The 17,271-nt window shown below is 40.1% G+C and overlaps 2 protein-coding genes across 6 annotated transcripts in view; one reads left to right on the forward strand and one right to left on the reverse strand.

The window, feature by feature from the left end:
• The window catches only part of hyi (hydroxypyruvate isomerase), a 237,436-nt gene that overhangs the window by 77,249 nt on the left and 142,916 nt on the right, over positions 1–17,271 (forward strand). The window lies entirely within an intron of this gene.
• Positions 1–17,271, reverse strand: part of szt2 (SZT2 subunit of KICSTOR complex) — a 90,984-nt gene that overhangs the window by 5,385 nt on the left and 68,328 nt on the right. For 4 of the 5 annotated variants that reach the window (XM_067514526.1, XM_067514524.1, XM_067514527.1 and 1 more), the window contains 11 exons: positions 14,978–15,233; positions 14,779–14,858; positions 14,076–14,198; positions 12,732–12,934; positions 12,122–12,218; positions 11,628–11,708; positions 10,027–10,101; positions 6,383–6,448; positions 3,027–3,240; positions 2,164–2,338; positions 839–961 (listed from right to left, as the gene is read on the reverse strand). In XM_067514526.1, coding sequence (XP_067370627.1) covers positions 839–961; positions 2,164–2,338; positions 3,027–3,240; positions 6,383–6,448; positions 10,027–10,101; positions 11,628–11,708; positions 12,122–12,218; positions 12,732–12,934; positions 14,076–14,198; positions 14,779–14,858; positions 14,978–15,233 — 1,493 coding nt within the window. The remainder of the gene's footprint in view (positions 1–838; positions 962–2,163; positions 2,339–3,026; positions 3,241–6,382; positions 6,449–10,026; positions 10,102–11,627; positions 11,709–12,121; positions 12,219–12,731; positions 12,935–14,075; positions 14,199–14,778; positions 14,859–14,977; positions 15,234–17,271) is intronic. The other variant, XM_067514528.1, reaches the window with a different exon arrangement.

A 17,271-nucleotide genomic window follows, 5' to 3' on the forward strand; every position in this document is an offset into this window, starting at 1 on the left:
TTTCCATGCAAGAGAGACTCTTTGGCATCTTTCACGGAATATGTTATCTGTATGATAAAGGACTACATTTTCCTATGGCTGCATAACAACTGAATGCTTTTAATATCAAAGATCACCAACAGGAAATAAGTGGTAAGAGATATAATAATATAAAAAGAGAGTGATGCTACACCAGAACACCAAAGTCACAAAAGTGTTTACAGTAGCCTTCTTGTTTTTCATGTCATCTTGTGTGTTTTACATTTCTCAGTAAATTAAATTCTTGCTGGACACTGGACCAAAAAGGTGCTATAGCTGCTACTTCATTGTAAAATTCCCTCTAAAGCCAGTGTTTGATTTGGACTAGTGTAGAAACATGGTAATGCAACATGGTGACCTACATAAAAAGTGAGACCTGGGCCCATGTTAATAGAAAAGGTTCATTCTAAAATAAAGAAAACTCGGAGCCCTTTTTTTGTGTGACTACACACATTTTGGAAACAAAGGTCATCTCATTTTTGAGGTGTGTAATGTGTCCTGCATAGAGTTTATGCATTGACAGGCTTTGCGTCATCTGACAGCATGGTTGGTTTTCCATTTATTAATGTGATAAAAAGAACAAAGCTGGGTCTGCACTTAAAAAATATGTATTAATATATATATGCCAATATGTATTTAAATGAAATATTTAACCACTGAATCAACATAATTCCAGAAAACATAAGTGGTGGGTTTAAATTACTTAACAAGGGAAAGTAGGGGGCAAGAAAATGCTGTGGCATCTACTGGCATCAGTGGCTGTTATCACTGAATATGTGGATTTGTGTAATCTTCAATGTGTTTTTACACATATTCATACCTCAGTAAATGTCTCTCCCCGTCTGACTGCTCCTCAAATGGAACGGCATTATGGCACATTACCAGGGAAACGTCAAAGTCATCATGGTGGTGCAAGCCCTCCAGATCCTTGTAGGAGCCTGAGCTAAAGCAGGAACAAAAAAAGAATGTTGAGATGAAGCCTTAGCCTAAACATAACCTGTAGGAGGATGCACCAATCAGGCATAACAATAAATACAACATATTTTAAAATGACGAGGGGCCAAAACATTAGAACTGCCTCTTATAAGTAATGCGACTCCTTTACCCACTTTGACCTCAATAATAAACAAATAGTGGAATTATCAACTTTCTCACAGTTTCAATCTACAACCGCAATTCAGAAAAAGTTGGGACAATGTGTAAAACGTAAATAAAAGCAGATTGCAATGATTTGCAAATCTCATCAACCCATATTTTTTTCACAATAGAACATAAACATTACATTAGATGTTGAAATTGAGACATTTTACCATTACCTCATTTTGAATTTGACGGGAGCAACACATCTCATAAAAGTTGGAACAGTGGCAACAAAAGGCTGGAAAAGTAAATAAAAAACAGAAACTAATTTGGCAACAGGGCAGTAACATGAGGATTTCATAGAGCATTTCATGCCTTTCTTTACTCTCGAAGTAGAGAAGGCAGAGGTTCACCAATCTGTGACAAACGCAAAGCATCTGAAATATCTTAATATCAATAAAAGTTTCCGAGAATCAGGAGGAATCTCTGTGCAAGGGACACGGCCGAAGGTCCAAACTATGCGTGTGATCTTCAGGCCCTCAGGAGGCACTGCATTAAAAACAGGCCTGGTTCTCTACTGAACATCACTGCATGGGCTCAGAACTCTTCCAGAAATCACTGTCTGTGAACACAGTTCACTTTGCAACCCACAGACGCAGTCCAGACCTTTCACCAATAGAAAACATTTGGCACATCATAAAACGAAAAACCCAGCAACAAAGGAGCAGGACTGTTGAGCAGCTGCAATCCTGCATCAGACAAGAATGGGACAACATTCCTAAAGTCCAGCAACTGGTCTCCTGACTTCCCAGATGTTTACAGACAGTTGTTAAAAGAAGAGGGGATGCTACACAATGGTAAACATCACCCTGTTCCAACTTTTGCGTTGTGTTGCTGTTTATTTACGTTTTACACATTGTCCCAATGAATTATTATACCACAATTAAAATTGTGGTTGTAAAAAAAGATAAATTATAACCTTGTAAAATGAGAATTCATGACAGAGCCACTGTAATGTTTTGCCGGATCGGTGTAGATTTACCCACTGATTTAGAGCCACTGTACCTGTTCCACACAGCCACTAATGCATATTCGTGCAGGTCAGTTCCTTTCTTGTTGTCAGCACTGGCTGCAGTCTTGGACATGCGGAGTGGCTTCATGCCATAGGTGCTTGCGTGGTCAGTGATGTAGTTGTAGAGCTGGTGAGCTGTTATCATCCCCGTAGAGATGGAGAAACATCCTGATGTACATAAGTATCAGATGATGAGAAAACCAATTGCAATTCATAGTATCCCAGTTCCTCTTGTCTTCCCACAGAACTTTAAAACTGTGTGTGTGAAAACATGATGCAAATGTCTTGTAGTTCTTCAGGGACTGACAAAGACCCCCTGGATAGGCAGTGATAACTTACTGTGCCGTTAGATCTGGTTCTCCATCCTAACAGACCAAAATATGTATAGGTCCTCCGCCACTCACATTTCTTAGTTTGTGTGGTAGCAATGCTGAGATATGGCCAGATGTGTTAGAGCTTCAGGCTTAGAGTCTAAGGTATTGTAACCCTAACACTTCATATCTTCCACTTTTGTTGTCAACATGTTTTTTAACAGCAGTTTCATTTATTCAAAATAGGTTTAAACAGTTGGCAGCACAACTCTGAGTATGCAGGTCTTAATAGGTATCAAAACACGCATCTTGGTAGAGGAAGGTTGTGTTATGAAGTGCTGAGTGTTAGCAAAACATTGATTGTTGGTCCCCTTTTCAAACCAATGTGAGATACATGCTTTGCTTCAGGAACCTGTAAGAATGTTAGGCCACTACACTCGTAGGGTCAGGTTTGGACAGAAATATGCAACCCAATCCATTTCATACGGTATATTGATACAAGCAACAGTATCTACAGGTAGAAATGTCACTTGAGCCAAACTTACCTTGGAAGACGTGGTTGCGGCCAAACTTGGGGATGTCTGGATGATGTAAGATGAAGTCGTCCAGGAAGTCAGTTAGTTGGTAGCCCTGGCGTAGTGTCATGTGACAGCCAACCAAGTACTGGTGAACCACTCGCAGGTGGAAGTCATAGCTGAAGGAGTGAACATGCATCAGGTCCCGCACCTTATCACACTCCTCAGTGAAGAGCATGGACAGCTAAGGAGCAGAGGGGTGGACACTGTTATTACCAGCCCACAATTGACTGCTTAGAGTCACAGATATTAAAGTTATACCAGGAAGTCGGGCTATTTCCGGTAAAAGGATGAGTTTGTAAGGTGAACAGAACGACTACTGCTTTCTCAGAATGGTTGTCAGTGCAATCATCTAGTGGTGAAGCTGCTTTGCATTTGAAGGGGAACACCCTGCTGTTCCAGCCGCCTCTGCCTCTGTGACTGCTCAGGGACTCCCTTTGCTCCTTGGTGAATCTTGTTTCTTATTCAATTAAATCCAACCTCCAAAGGAAATTAACAAAAGCATGAATTACAAATGCAAATGGCTGAAGCGAGAGGCTCGGGTATGTGGTTAATTAGAGAACAATAAGGGTTTACAGGCATGGCGTAATGTTACTGCTGCATGTGCTTTTATCAGTCTGCCCGGAACATCTACAGACAGGCTTCATGGAATCAAACAGGCATTAAAGAAGTGCAGAGCTCTTTTTCACCAAAGAAAGCATTCATCTCTGTGTCAGTGCCAAACCTTTGCAGATTTGTTTCCTGCCTTAACACTTGTCCACGAAGTAGCTAAAGGCCAGTAGACTTTCATCTCTACTGCCAACACAGAGATAAGGAAGAGGACGGATATTCTTCTGGTACAGGGGCATGAAAAGATGGAGATTAACTTTTCTCTTCCCAGTGGAGGTCCTGCAGTCTGGCAGACAATCTAAGTGTGACCTCCTAGCCTGCTATCTGTGGAGCCTGGAAGCCACTGAGACTACAGAGACTCTCATTAGCTCAAAGGTGGTACATTTCTTTTGTGTGTCCTCTTGACTATCAAGCTAACCTAGAATCCCACACGGTTCATGTTCTAGCTAATTAAACCTGCCTGTGTAACTTTGACAAGAGCAATATTGTTAGGTTGATTTGCGCGGTGGCAGCTCATCTGTCAGCCTGACTCAGTGGAAATGGAATCAATGACAGTGGCTGCAATGCTCGGAGAAGGTGAAATCATGAGGTCATCCAAAAAGAACAGAATACACAAAGCACGTTGATTAAAAAAAGATAAGAACAGTCATGACAGGAAAGCTTAAAACGCCTATGCCCACTGTTATTTTACTTTTTAAGGTTGTATAAAACAATATAAACAATTTAATACTAATTAAAATTAAAAATAAATAAAAGTTGGAAGAATTTTTTTTTTTAACTATCATTTGAATGCACACACCCAGAGTTTTGGTGTCTCAAAAGTTATCAAAAATCCTCTGCAGTCAGCGACTACACATGTGAAGTGTCCAACAACCACATATGACCCAATTTACAAACCCTACAAAAGCTGGGATGCGGTGTGACATATAAATAACACGGGAATCCAAAGATTTGCAAGTCATTTCAAACCTATTTGTGATTGTGAGGACTACAAGGACAAGACATCAAATGTTAAAATGAGAAGTTTGTTTTTTTGAAAAATAAATGCTCATTTTGAATTTAATGCCACCAAAACATTTTAAAACGGTGGCACAGGGGCTGGTTGGGACCTTTTAGAACTAAGAAGACCATGATTTTCCATTTTGCTAGATATAGACATACAGCTGCTTAACCATTGTTTTATTTGCTCCCTCGATGTTTTCAATGGGTCACAGGATCAGCCAGATCAGCCAGATCAGCACATAAACTCTGACATTACTGAGCAGTGCAACATGTGGTTTGGCATTGTCTTGCTGAAATAAGCAGGTCTTTTATTGAAAATCATCTGGACGGTGGCATATGTTGCTTCTACATATGTGTACTGTTCTGCATTACTGGAGCCTTCACATGTGCAAGTCCCTCAAGCTGTGCACTGATAAGTCAGATGGTCTCACTCCTTTTTAGCATGGAGGAAGCGGCATCCATGATTTCAAAAGCAATGTCAAATTATGAATTTTTCAGACTTCTTAACAGTTTATTTCCCCTCAATTCAACTCAGTTCCATTTTAAAAAGGAGCTCAGAGTCAGGAAAGGTTCTGGAGTTGTCTGTTATATATGGTTGTTTCTTTGCATAGTAGACATTTAACATTTAAAATTTGCAGATGCAGCAACAAACTCTTTTCAGAGTCGTTTAGAGAGATTTAGCATTTTTTTCACTGAGTGATGAAACGCGCCCATCATTACTACTGACAGACTCTTAGCATCTTCTCTCTATCATAATTCTGACCTAAAACTTTTTCAGTCTTTTGTTGCCCTGTGCCAAATATTCTGAGATGTTTTGTTAGCATCAAATTCAAAATGATCACGTTTCAAAAAAATCTGATTTTGTAGTTTCGACATTTGATATGTTGTCTTTCAATTTAATGTATAAATTAACTTGTATTCAATATGTGTAGATTAACAAATAGACTTGTTTGGGGTTAAATGTAATATGGCTGTAGTGACAAGTGGCACTAAAATAATAATCATTATTTACTTAAATTTCAAAGTAGATATTCAAAAAAAGTGTTGTCAAATATGTTTTGAATAGATTTGAAATAATGATATACTTTTAAAAGTTCAATATTTAGTCTTAAAAATTACTAGCAATTAAGGAATCTGCCTGTACATTAACCAAATGTATGTACTAGCTGTGAGATGACTTTGGTATCTTCTGATAACTGTAACATTTAATGTCTTATTTTTAGCGCATCCAATCAACTGACTTGCACTTCACACATAATTATGAGCATGTAGCATTTTAACCAGAGGAAGCCATAGAACTGATAGTGAAAGTCATAGAAAGTCCTAGTCCCACTGTAAGGTTGTTAAAGAAAGGGCAGAGGGGACAATAGTGGTTGCACTGACACTTAGGAAATCACAAGCTGGGAAATCCACAAGACCAAAACCAGCGAGCACCAAGTTGGACAGGCTGTTGAAAGTCAAGGAGGAAAAGCCAATCACATCTAAATCCAAACAATCCAGGTTGTTAATTTATATTCAGTTAGGCCAACTGGAGCTACCCCACAGGTATGAAAACACAATTCATTTAACACTGAATCCCACTCTTTCCCAAACAAAAGGACAGACAAGTAGATTTGCAGAGGAAGACCATGGCTGATGGCACCAAGCAAAGCGGTGGGAGAGGTGAAGCCTGATTATAGTGAGACACCTCTCCTCTGAGAATGTCTGGGACATACCGCACAGTCAGATACTGGGGTGGCATCTGGGAACGGCTTGCAACGAGGTTTGGTGAGGAGGTTGCCCTGATGGAGAGATGACATGAGGTGGGACTGTGCAGACATACAGACAGATGGATGGAAAGGACGGACTGAGAAAATACTGTACATACTAATGATTACGAACACAGTTTTTTAAAACTTTTGGATTAAACAAAGGTCCAATAAGACACACACACTTGACTGGCTCTGGCTGTGTCAACTACTAAAACCACAAGTCAGTGTTGTGGGCAGAAGTTGACTACTTGATGATAATATGACTGCACCAAACATCACCACATTTACAGCAGTTAATTACAAGACACTAATGCCTACAGCTTTTTAATTATCATTAATGAAGATGTGGATCCATATCCTATCTATAATATCACTTCATGTATCACTACTCAAAGTACCTGTGTACTATAACAGCAGGAGCTTTACCTGTTACCCAGATGAGCAAACAAAAGTCGGACTCATCATTTATCAAGACTGAGTCATTTCATAGAACAACTTACCACGAATACTGAAACATTAGGTGAATTTGAGCTACGTACCTTAAGGTGACTAGTTTTGGTATGTGACCAAAAAAAAAAAAAAAAAAAAGGTCCTCGCACACAAGTTTTGGATGCAAGACAGAAATGTTGTAGAGATTGACAAGCTAAAAAGAATATAACACTTTCAATTATTCAGCTGCGATAGATACTCAACAGTGTTTTGTGGCTGAAATAGTAGTTGAAAGTAGAAGTCGCAGGTACTTAACCTGTTGTAAAGTTCATTACACCATGAGGGTTTGTGAGATCACTTGTGGGTTGTTGTTGTACCCGGCCATTGTTAATTGTCAAAGTCAATGTGCAGAGAAGACCCCACAGTCTTTACTCTTCAGAAAAAATGGCCACAGTAATAACAATGCTAGTAGACTATGTTACTCCGTAAGACACTTTCTCTCGATTACAGTATAAGTTACAGTATAAGTAGTTATAAGCCATCTGTGGTGAGTAAGAGTGATGCTGCATAGTTTACAGGTCGTTCAGAAGCCATCACTGATCCTTCACTTTCTTATTCAGCGCTACATGCTCTTTGGCTCTCGTCTTTGCGGTGTGTTCTAGGGCCATTAGTTGGTCCTCGTTCTTTAAAATAGGTTAACTGTCTCATGGTAAATAAAAGACAACCACCTAGAACAATGACAGACATGGCCTACAATACTACTTCTAATACTGACATCATTCAAGTGTGACGTTGGAGTCTAAAGTGTGAGCGGCTGTGAAAGGACCATACTGTAAGTATGTTTCCAACCTTTTTTAAAATACAAACAAAATAATAACTAATAAATGAACAAAATGATTTAAAAAAGTGTTTCTTACTGGTAATATCTGCAGCTTATTGGGCATAATATTAGCTAATCGGCTGTCTCGAGCTGCTTTGACACATGCCATGCTGAACTTCTTCGGACTTTATCTGAAGAAGCTGCATGGGAGAGTATGAAGTCTGGGTAGTGTCCAAGTGAGAGGTGGATTTTAAGCTAACAAGTGGGGGTGTTGATCGTGCTTCTACTAAGGTGACCGCCACATGTTTTATTGTTTTTCCACAGAACTTATGGACAAAAATGGCCGACTGCCCTGTGTAGCCAATGTTAACCAGAAGATATTAGTTCTTGGCAGAAGTAAGAACTTAAATAAAATATGGCCAGGGTTATGCTGGGTTGAGAGATTTGAGTTAGGGAAACACACTGGTCAAGGAGACAGGCCTAACCTTGGAGACATTTTGTTGGCAATCCTTGACCAGTTTGCAGGCAGGTCCCTCTTGCTGACCTAATGACTCCTCTGTACTTATGCTACCACTGTATGCCAGGGTTTCCCTTCCATATAAAGTAAATGGGGAAAAACAAAACAACAAGCAGGTATTCAGGCAACCTTATAGAATGAATGAGAAATGCTCTGCTAATGACCAATAGGTGTTTGGCCTGTGTGACTGGGGTTTGCCACACCTCTTATATGCTATTACATACTGTACATTCAAGTCCCAGAGCTCGATCTCTGGTTACCCTGTAAAGCAGAACATTTCTAAATTATTACAAAGATTTTATAGCACTCATCCAGACGTTGGCTTTGAAAGTATTTTCAGAATCCTTGAGAGACAGAGTCAAACATTTTGAAAATTATACCTTTGTCACCCGTGCAATGACAGGCAGCACTTAAACGTTCAGTTTCAGTTTTTTTATGTAGTATGTACTGTGTATTGTGAACTGTACCGTATTTTGTGTTGTGGTATGATTCTGTGTACTGATGATGTCATTAGTGACGTCATGTAGCTTTGTGACAGTTGCCTTTGTAGTTTACCTTTCAGTTTGTTGTGCAGCCGTCAAGGAAACAACGGATAGCAATGATTTTGTCACAAGAGATGCTGTTCAGCTCAGCTATTGAAGGGTGCAGACGTGACACGGTAGCTGGAGCAGAGGAACTGACTACAAGGTGGTGTGGACCACAACAAGGTATAAGACAAAGGTTCAGTGTGTAGCTGTGGAGGCACACGGTTTCTTACCGAGTTCTGCGAGTTCAGCCAAACTTTAAGAAACTTGTTTGATGAAGCCATTTGCGAAAGTGCTAGTGAGATTACTGTACTTAGTAACTTCGGCTAAGTTAAGAAGCAAGTACAATAAATGTTTAATGTTAACCTCTACAGTTGTCATCACAGTAGCTCTAACATTCGCTCTGTTGTGTATCAGTGACATTACCACCACACACATCAGACAGCACCACATTACTGTCAAACACAACAAAGCTAAAATCATAGTATGCAGCATGATAGAAGTGCGGATGGTTTTTCACAGGCTAGATGTCGGTCTGAGCTATCAAGGAAATCTGTATTTGGAAGGTCTTTGCTTTTCACCAACAATGACAATTGTTAAAAACAGACAGCATACACACATTTGAGTTTTCTTTCTTCAAATATTTACTCTTCATATTCCCAGCCAACATGGCCTCAGTTCAGTTTAATGTACAAAGCAGTAAAAGAATCAGACAGGGAGACACAGAGGAAGATAAGTCAATCAGCCGATCCTCGGGGACTTGAGATACAAGGTCTGGGAAATATTTTTGGAATTGGCTGCCATCACAGTGATTAGTGAACTGTATTATCCTGGTGCATAAAAGTATTCGATGGTGTATGATGCTTAATGGTATTACTTCTTGAAAACAAATGGGGGATTTACAGCCATGATGGAAACAGGTTGGCTTCTGTACATCAGAGGGGGAACAGGTAATCGTGAAATGACCATTCACGGTTACATTCACACCTTCTGGAAGGGTTTGGGGGGACCTTAGTACAAAACTCCCTACAGTGGAGGATTCCATTAGCATACTAGTTTTTCAATAAAACTGCAGCCTGGAACATGCAAACGTTTAAGTCTTATTTACCTCCAAGATCCCTGGAAGGCAAGCTCACTATGCAGCTTGTGAGATTAGTACACCTGCTCTACAAAATGTGAAATGGAGAAACTTTATTCTGTTATTCTGAAACTATTCTGGTTTCTGTTGCTCGTGTTCTCTTTCCTCTCCCTTTCATTCCCTACTCAAGCCCACAAAGGAATAAGCACAGATTATATGCAGATTCTGCCAAGCCCTTACCTGCGAGTTGACTGTCTGGCCCATGGGAATGCGAGAACACTCCAGTGCATACTGCTTCACACAGAAGTAACAGCCCTGGCAGAAGGAGAGGTTGCATAGTAAATACGGTTTTAAATCATGTGGATTAGCACAAAGCCATCAATGTGGAGGATGGTAGACTTAGTAAAGGGAGAAAAGGACCTTTATTTTACTTTTCATTGGAGAAGGTCAGATTTAAGAAAGACCAAGTTAATAGTTTAAGACCCTTTAAATACTTCAAAGCAAATTCAAAATAACCACCATGAACCAAGCAAGCAAAAACATGTCAAAAATATATCAGCACCACTAATGGCACAATAGCAGAGAATATAACTACAAGTTGCAAACAGAATGTGTACACTGGGTATTTATGGACAGATACAGTATTGTAGGTCTAATGACAGATGCTAACAGACCTGCAGTGGGGAAAACACTTTTGACTTAAAAGTAAGGATTTTGCAACCATTCGTTTTTTTTTTTTTTGATGATTCTATTTAGCCATGCTAGGAGTGTGGCTGTATGCATGGCTGTCAATTGGTCCCTTCATTTACACCACAGTGAAATATTAATAATAATCGCAGCCCTTTCATTTTATTATTAACCGCAAAGCATCTGTCCGATGGCCCCTTGACTTTTCTTGACAGGAGCCTCTGGGGCCACCACAGAATGAAAAATATTAACAACAGATCAATGCAAATGTTGAAAATATGGTGATGGCAATACATTTGGACACACTGAACATGTATTGTACTAAATGACACTAGAGTAAAAGAGAGCAAAGGTTGGGATGCTTTGTAAAATGGAAATTAAAACAGAATGAAATGATTGTACAAAGGCAACATTTAGAAACGCTGAGACTGAAAAATGTCATTGGGCAGGGACATTTTTTACCACTGTCTTGCGTAACTTCTTTTCACAACAGTGTTTAGGAACTGAGGAGACCAACTTTTTAAGTTTTGAAAGTAAAATTTTCTTCCACACTTGCCTCATACAAGATTTTAGCTCTTCAACAATTTGAGGCCTTCTTTACAGTATTTGTTGCTTCAGAAAGTGTAGAGAGGCCAGTTTAGCACCTGGAACTTTACTTTGGAGCCATGGTGTGTTTGGAGTGTCGCTCAAGTGTGCAAGCTCTGGTAGTATACTGCTTAGGCCGAGATCAAGGGGCAGAGTTTCTACTTATTATTTAGCTTTAACTTATATTTTTGGATGCAGCAAAAACTGTGTACCCTGACAATAGTTTTAGAGATGTTTCTGCAGCAGAATCTATATTACAGAATGACTTTCCACTTGAAAGATGATTATCTGAAAGGCCTGAAAGGCCAGATAATCACAATCATTCAATGCTGTTTTTCTCTGAATCTCTTAAATAGATTATGAATGCTAGATATGGAAATCTCCAAATTCTTTGTTACAATAACCTAATATTTAGCTAATATAAACCAAAGAAATACATTTAATTTGTACAGTTGAAATATATTTGAGTTACAAAAGGAACATAGGGTAAAGGTTTTATAACACAGTAGCCGATGCTTTGGAGGAATGGAGAGGTTTTAGTTAAGCATGTTGATGAGTTGTCAACTTACCTGAAAAGCCAATTCCATCAACACAATTCCCCCTGGCAGTGCCCTCTGTAGGTGATATGCAGTAGTGCCAGATGTTGTCGTCTGAAATGGTTACAAAACAGTTTAGAAATGTGTTTTCCTGATAAAGATTCTGGCTCAGCACTGATAAATGTTACTAATCACTTCACTTGGAAAATCAAAGTCATATGTTGCACTGCAAAGTCCAACATGACCAAAGTTTTTTTTTGACTACTCTGATAACCATGTAACTGGACACGTTACCAGTTAAACAGTGTACAAATACACTTGAGTGTTGTGCTTAATCTCAAAATAACTAACTGAATCAATGGTATGAAATGATTATAATACATTTCTGTGTGACTATGAAGGAAAGTAAACTGAAAACAGAAACGTTCATACTGTATAGAGCCACTGTTAGTATTACACAGTCAGGCTCAATCCCAAACCTTGTGTTTAGTCAATACAATGGGCCGATCTCTGAAGTGCAGACTAACCTTAGGGCTGTCCTCGCTCTTCTGCTTTACATAAGAAAAAGACATCCTCCCTTCTGATGACATGGAGCTCAGCATGGCAGCACGAGCCCGGGCAATGCTGAAAGATATAAGGGTGGTGGAGTACAGGGGTCAGAGAAGTCTGGGCCCAATGGCTGACCAACATAATAATTCAAAGTGAGTCACGCAGTCTGAGAGAATACATGGTGAGAGGCACCTGAAAGAGATTTTCAAACACAAATAATTATTTCCAAATGTGTGAATATTGGATGGTGCTAATCTTCTTAAATATTTGTCATGAAAAACATGGTTGGGGGTCACTGGGGGCCTGCAGTGCCTTGTACTATTAAAGGGGAAACACCGAAGACTAATAGATGGATGCTACTCAGTGGAGAAAGAGGCAGAAATAAACTCATTCACGAATAAGAATATATACTTTGTCTATTCAGTAGTCTTTGAGGTTAAATGTGCAGAATGTGTTTGCATGTTTTTTTTTACAAGCAAACTTTGACCAAGCCTCAATCAATCAATCACTACTCATCTCTAAAAGAGTGATCACATGTAGGTCACATGTAGACAAAATATAAAGTAAACCATTTTTGCAGATACTGACCTGCGACCTGGGGACTGTGGCCGGACCTGGACCAAAATGAAGCCCATACTCTGCAGATATTGGACATACTGTTGAAGGAAGGTGCTAGAAATCTCAAGCAGCCAGGGTTCTTCCTTGAGTCGGCTGGGCAGCATCTCACCCGAGTCAGTGCTGTAGCTCCGGTCCCGACCTGATGCCGTGGAGTCACTGGAGCGGTGACGTTTCTGGCACACACATCACAAAGTCACTGGGCTAATAGTTTAGTTTATGATAGAGAACATATTATTGTCCACCTTGTGATTCGTGTTTCTAGACACATTAAGCTGTATGACCACAGAAGTGAGCCCACATTTAAAACTATGTGAAGACCCATTTTACCTGCTAGGTTGGAGTTCTCCCCACAGAAGGAGAAAACTGCCCCGTGACTTTTAAACGTCCAAAACTTTGTATGGCAAAGTCGGTCAGTTCTACATTTTTTTCTTTCTTTGTTTTGGTTACAAGTGAGCACATGTCTGTTTCTGAACTGCACAAGTCAAATGCACCAAAGGGTAACTTCATTTAGTAAGTGAGGAGTAAAGAGTTCACAAAGCCTGTTTCTAAAGTGGGGAGCTGTAGATCGGTTGGTAGAGCAATCATCCATGAACCACGGGGTCAGTGGTTGGACTGCCAGTCCTCCTGGCAACAAGTCGAAGTGTCCCTGACACTGAACCCCTTATGTTGTCCCTAATGTGCTACTTAGTAGGAAGTTGCTTTGGATGAAAGCATTGGATAAATGACTAATTATAACTATAACTGTAATGCAGGTGGAAAATAGTGAAAAAAAAAGGTTCTGTTACGTGTCATCATCTCACTGCAGAGGAAATGACCTGCAGTGGCTGGGTATCGTCTTGTAATACTTATTTGTACAGTAACTTTGGACATTCTTGCCATATCACGTAACTCTTACTGTCATTGTAAACAAAATCTGTAAAATAGAAAAATACATCGTAAAAAGATAAACATAAGAAAGCAGCATTTTCTGTTACTATATAGTTAGGATCTGTGAGCTAGACTTCCAAAATAGGTCTGAGCTGTAGGAGAAATGTGATTACTGTTCTGCTGCATGTATACGAAGAAACTGCTTTCTCTGAATAACCTGGTGACATAAGTGCATATAAACGCAGTCTATGACTGAGGCCGACTAGTCGCTGGTGCTGGTTAGCGCCAGCATTGCAGGCAGCACAAAAACCAGGCTGATAGACAATCACGGACGGCCCTACGGTGGCTGGTGGGCAACCATCTTGACCCCTTGATTATAGTGAGTACTGGCTCAATCTAGATATCAAACTCTATTTTTTGTAGCTCAGAGGAAGACAACAAACATACCTTCACAGGAGGAATAATCTGTTCCTCTTGGATCTGCTTGCGGAACGTGGGGTCAAAGAGGAGGGGGGTGGCGCAGTAGTGCACCAGCCTGGATGACTGCTTAAGAATCTCTAAATCTGTCCCCTGGTGAGAGAATTTCGATTATCGTCTGCTTAAGGGTTGGGATGGTGATCTAACACACATTGTAATCAGACCCAGTTAAACATGGACAGGTGCTGTAACAAAGATTAAACTGATGAACACCACTACCAGGACATGCTTGTGTCAGAGAGCTGTGTAACACATCTAATTGTTAAATTTAATGCCACCATATAACGTGTCTTGAGATTTCACTGCAGCAGACAGAAACCATTTTAATTAGCTCAGATATTCTCTATTTTCAAAGAACAATTACATAATCTGTTATCATGAATAGTGTTTATTAATCCCTCTGAGACATTTTCACATTTTGTACACAACAGTGAATCAATGTCTCATTAATCAAGGTTTGTTTTGACACTAATAAACAGAAAAAATCCTCTCGGATTTAAAATATAGACAAATAAAAATAATTATTTAAATATATAAAAATTTAGAGTAATAAGTATCAGATTTGCTTTCCACTAACCCCTGCAGTGTGAACAAACCCATGACAATTCAAGTTATAAATCTTTACTATAATAATATTCACTATAAGTAGTTTATAATAGTTTTGGATACTTACTGAAATGGGCATGTTTGACTGTGCTGATCTCTGCTGCCAAGTCACAAACAGGTTTTCGATCTTCATCTGTTTCTCCATTTCTGTCACAACAAAGTCATTATTTCTCCGTTTTTGTGTGGAGATAAATATATTATTATTGGACAAAAATAATAATATTACATCATTGTCAGAAGCAGTGGTATGTAGTAGAAAGACTGACCTCTCCGTTCAGAAGCTTTGATCTCCAAGAGTTGGCCGCCATGACGCGCCACCACGTCGGCCTCTATTAAGGGTTGGATGGTACAGACGTCTCTCAAAGCTTCATCGAAGGGAAGCAGCTCTGAGGGGAAGTGGAGGGGAGCGAGAATTCGGCTAGAGCTACTCAGCCTGCCCTGCTCTTTACTGGGCGATGGAGGAACTGCACTGCGCAGCAATGCATCAGGCTCCATGGATGTGCTGAGAAATGGGTTAGGATCCTTAAAAAAACACAAGAGACAAAAGCTCAACCAAGAATACTGATGTTTTAAGTAAAGTGAAAGAATCATCCTCAGTATTTTTGAGGAATATTCATGTCAACATGTGCGGGTCACGTTCATCCCATTTAAGACTTTAAGGACGAACTCAAACGTTCTATTAAACTATTACTCTCTGAACAAACATCTCTTACCCTCAGTTGCTAAAGATCTCACACTACATTCTTTCACAGATGACCCAGAAAAGGACAGATTTATCTAATGTACACTGTGCTGCACTATTTATTAGTATTGACTGATAAAATCACTGGACACCTTCATTTTTAGAACACTGTGTGCCCTGATTGCTCTTTGGCCACTTTTAGGGGACTTTGTTCAGTGAAGCAGCTTAGGGCCCAGATGCATCTGTGTGGCAGAACTGGCTGTAACATGGCCACAGGCTAGAGGGTCAAACTGTGCACTGGTGCTCCCTCTGCTTCTCATCAGGACCATGACAGATGAAGCTTAGTCCAGGCAAATTTTCTGCTGCTCTGACTCTGCCTTCTGTCTGCACTTATTAGTGATGCAGTGATGAAGAGCAGGGCCATCAGAGGGAAAGTAAAGTTCTTTCTATTCTTTGAGCTTGTTTTGTAATTGGCCATGGGGGCCAGGCTTAAAGGGCACTCGGTGCCTCTCTTTGCAGTAAAATGCTGCTCTAACAAATCACTACTTCTGTCTGTTACGCAACAATGTAGGAAAACACTGTTACGGTTTTCAGTTTTTAAGTATTTTTTTAGTGGTTTTAAAACCTTTGTTCTGCGCAACTCAACTGCATTGCATACTTTTATGTCACCATAATCGTAGCTGGGTTGACCTTCTATAGGACATAGGCTTATTCAGAGATGTCCACACGTCTATGTACCCAAAACTTTGTACTTAGCATTTACCACATCAGCTGAGATTGTATTAACTAGGTTTTTATACAATCTACCACTTAACAAACTCTGGGGCTCAAACTCATCTTTACCAATAGTACTATAAAATATCTAATTTTCCATTATGGCTCAAAACTACTACAAGTTAACTTGTAGTAGTAGGATGTAGGATCATTCCTGATCCTGTCCATCCTCGTCGCTCCCAAAGAGAACCTCAAAATCTTCTCTGCCGCTCCAGACATCCTCATACAAAACCACAGCTCCTCTCTCGGCACCCTGTCATACACTTTCTCTAAATCTACAAAGACACAATGCAACTCCCCATGACCTTCTCTGTATTTCTCCATCAGCATCTTCAAAGCAAATACTGCATCTGTTGGACTCTTTCTAGCCATGAAACCATATTGCTGCTCACAAATGTTCACCTCTGCCCTTAGCTGAGCTTCCACTACTCTTTCCCACAACTTCATTGTTTGGCTCATCAGCTTTATTCCTCTGTAGTTGCCACAGCTCTGCTCATCTCCCTTGTTCTTAAAAATTGGTACCAGTACACTTCTCCTCCAGTCCTCAGCATCCTCTCACTCTCCAAGATCTTGTTAAACAAACTAGTCAGAAACTCTACTGCCACCTCTCCTAGACACTTCCATACCTCCACAGGTATGTCATCAGGACCGACTGCCTTTCCACTCTTCATCCTCTTCAACGTCCTCCTCACTTCACTCTTACTAATCTTTGCTACTTCCTGCTCCACACCAGTCACCTCTTCTACTCTTCGTTCCCTTTCATTTTCCTCGTTCATCAACTCTTCAAAGTTCTCCTTCCATCTTCCCATCACACTCCTGGTACCTGTAGATACATTTCCATCCTCATCAATCTAACCTGCTGCACATCCTTCTCATCTCTATCCCTTTGTTTGGCCTTTGCCACCTCTACCTTCACCTTACGCTGCATCTCCCTGTTCTCCTGTCTACTCTCTTCAGTCCTCGCAGTGTCCCACTTCTTCTTAGCTAACCTCTTTCTCTGTATACACTCCTGAACTTCCGCCACCAAGTCTCCTTGACCACTTTCCTCTTTCCAGACACACCAAGTACCCTCCTACCCGTCTTCCTGATCACATTAGCTGTAGT

The sequence above is a fragment of the Channa argus genome, chromosome 8, assembly GCF_033026475.1.
Source record: "Channa argus isolate prfri chromosome 8, Channa argus male v1.0, whole genome shotgun sequence".
Taxonomy (NCBI): domain Eukaryota; kingdom Metazoa; phylum Chordata; class Actinopteri; order Anabantiformes; family Channidae; genus Channa; species Channa argus.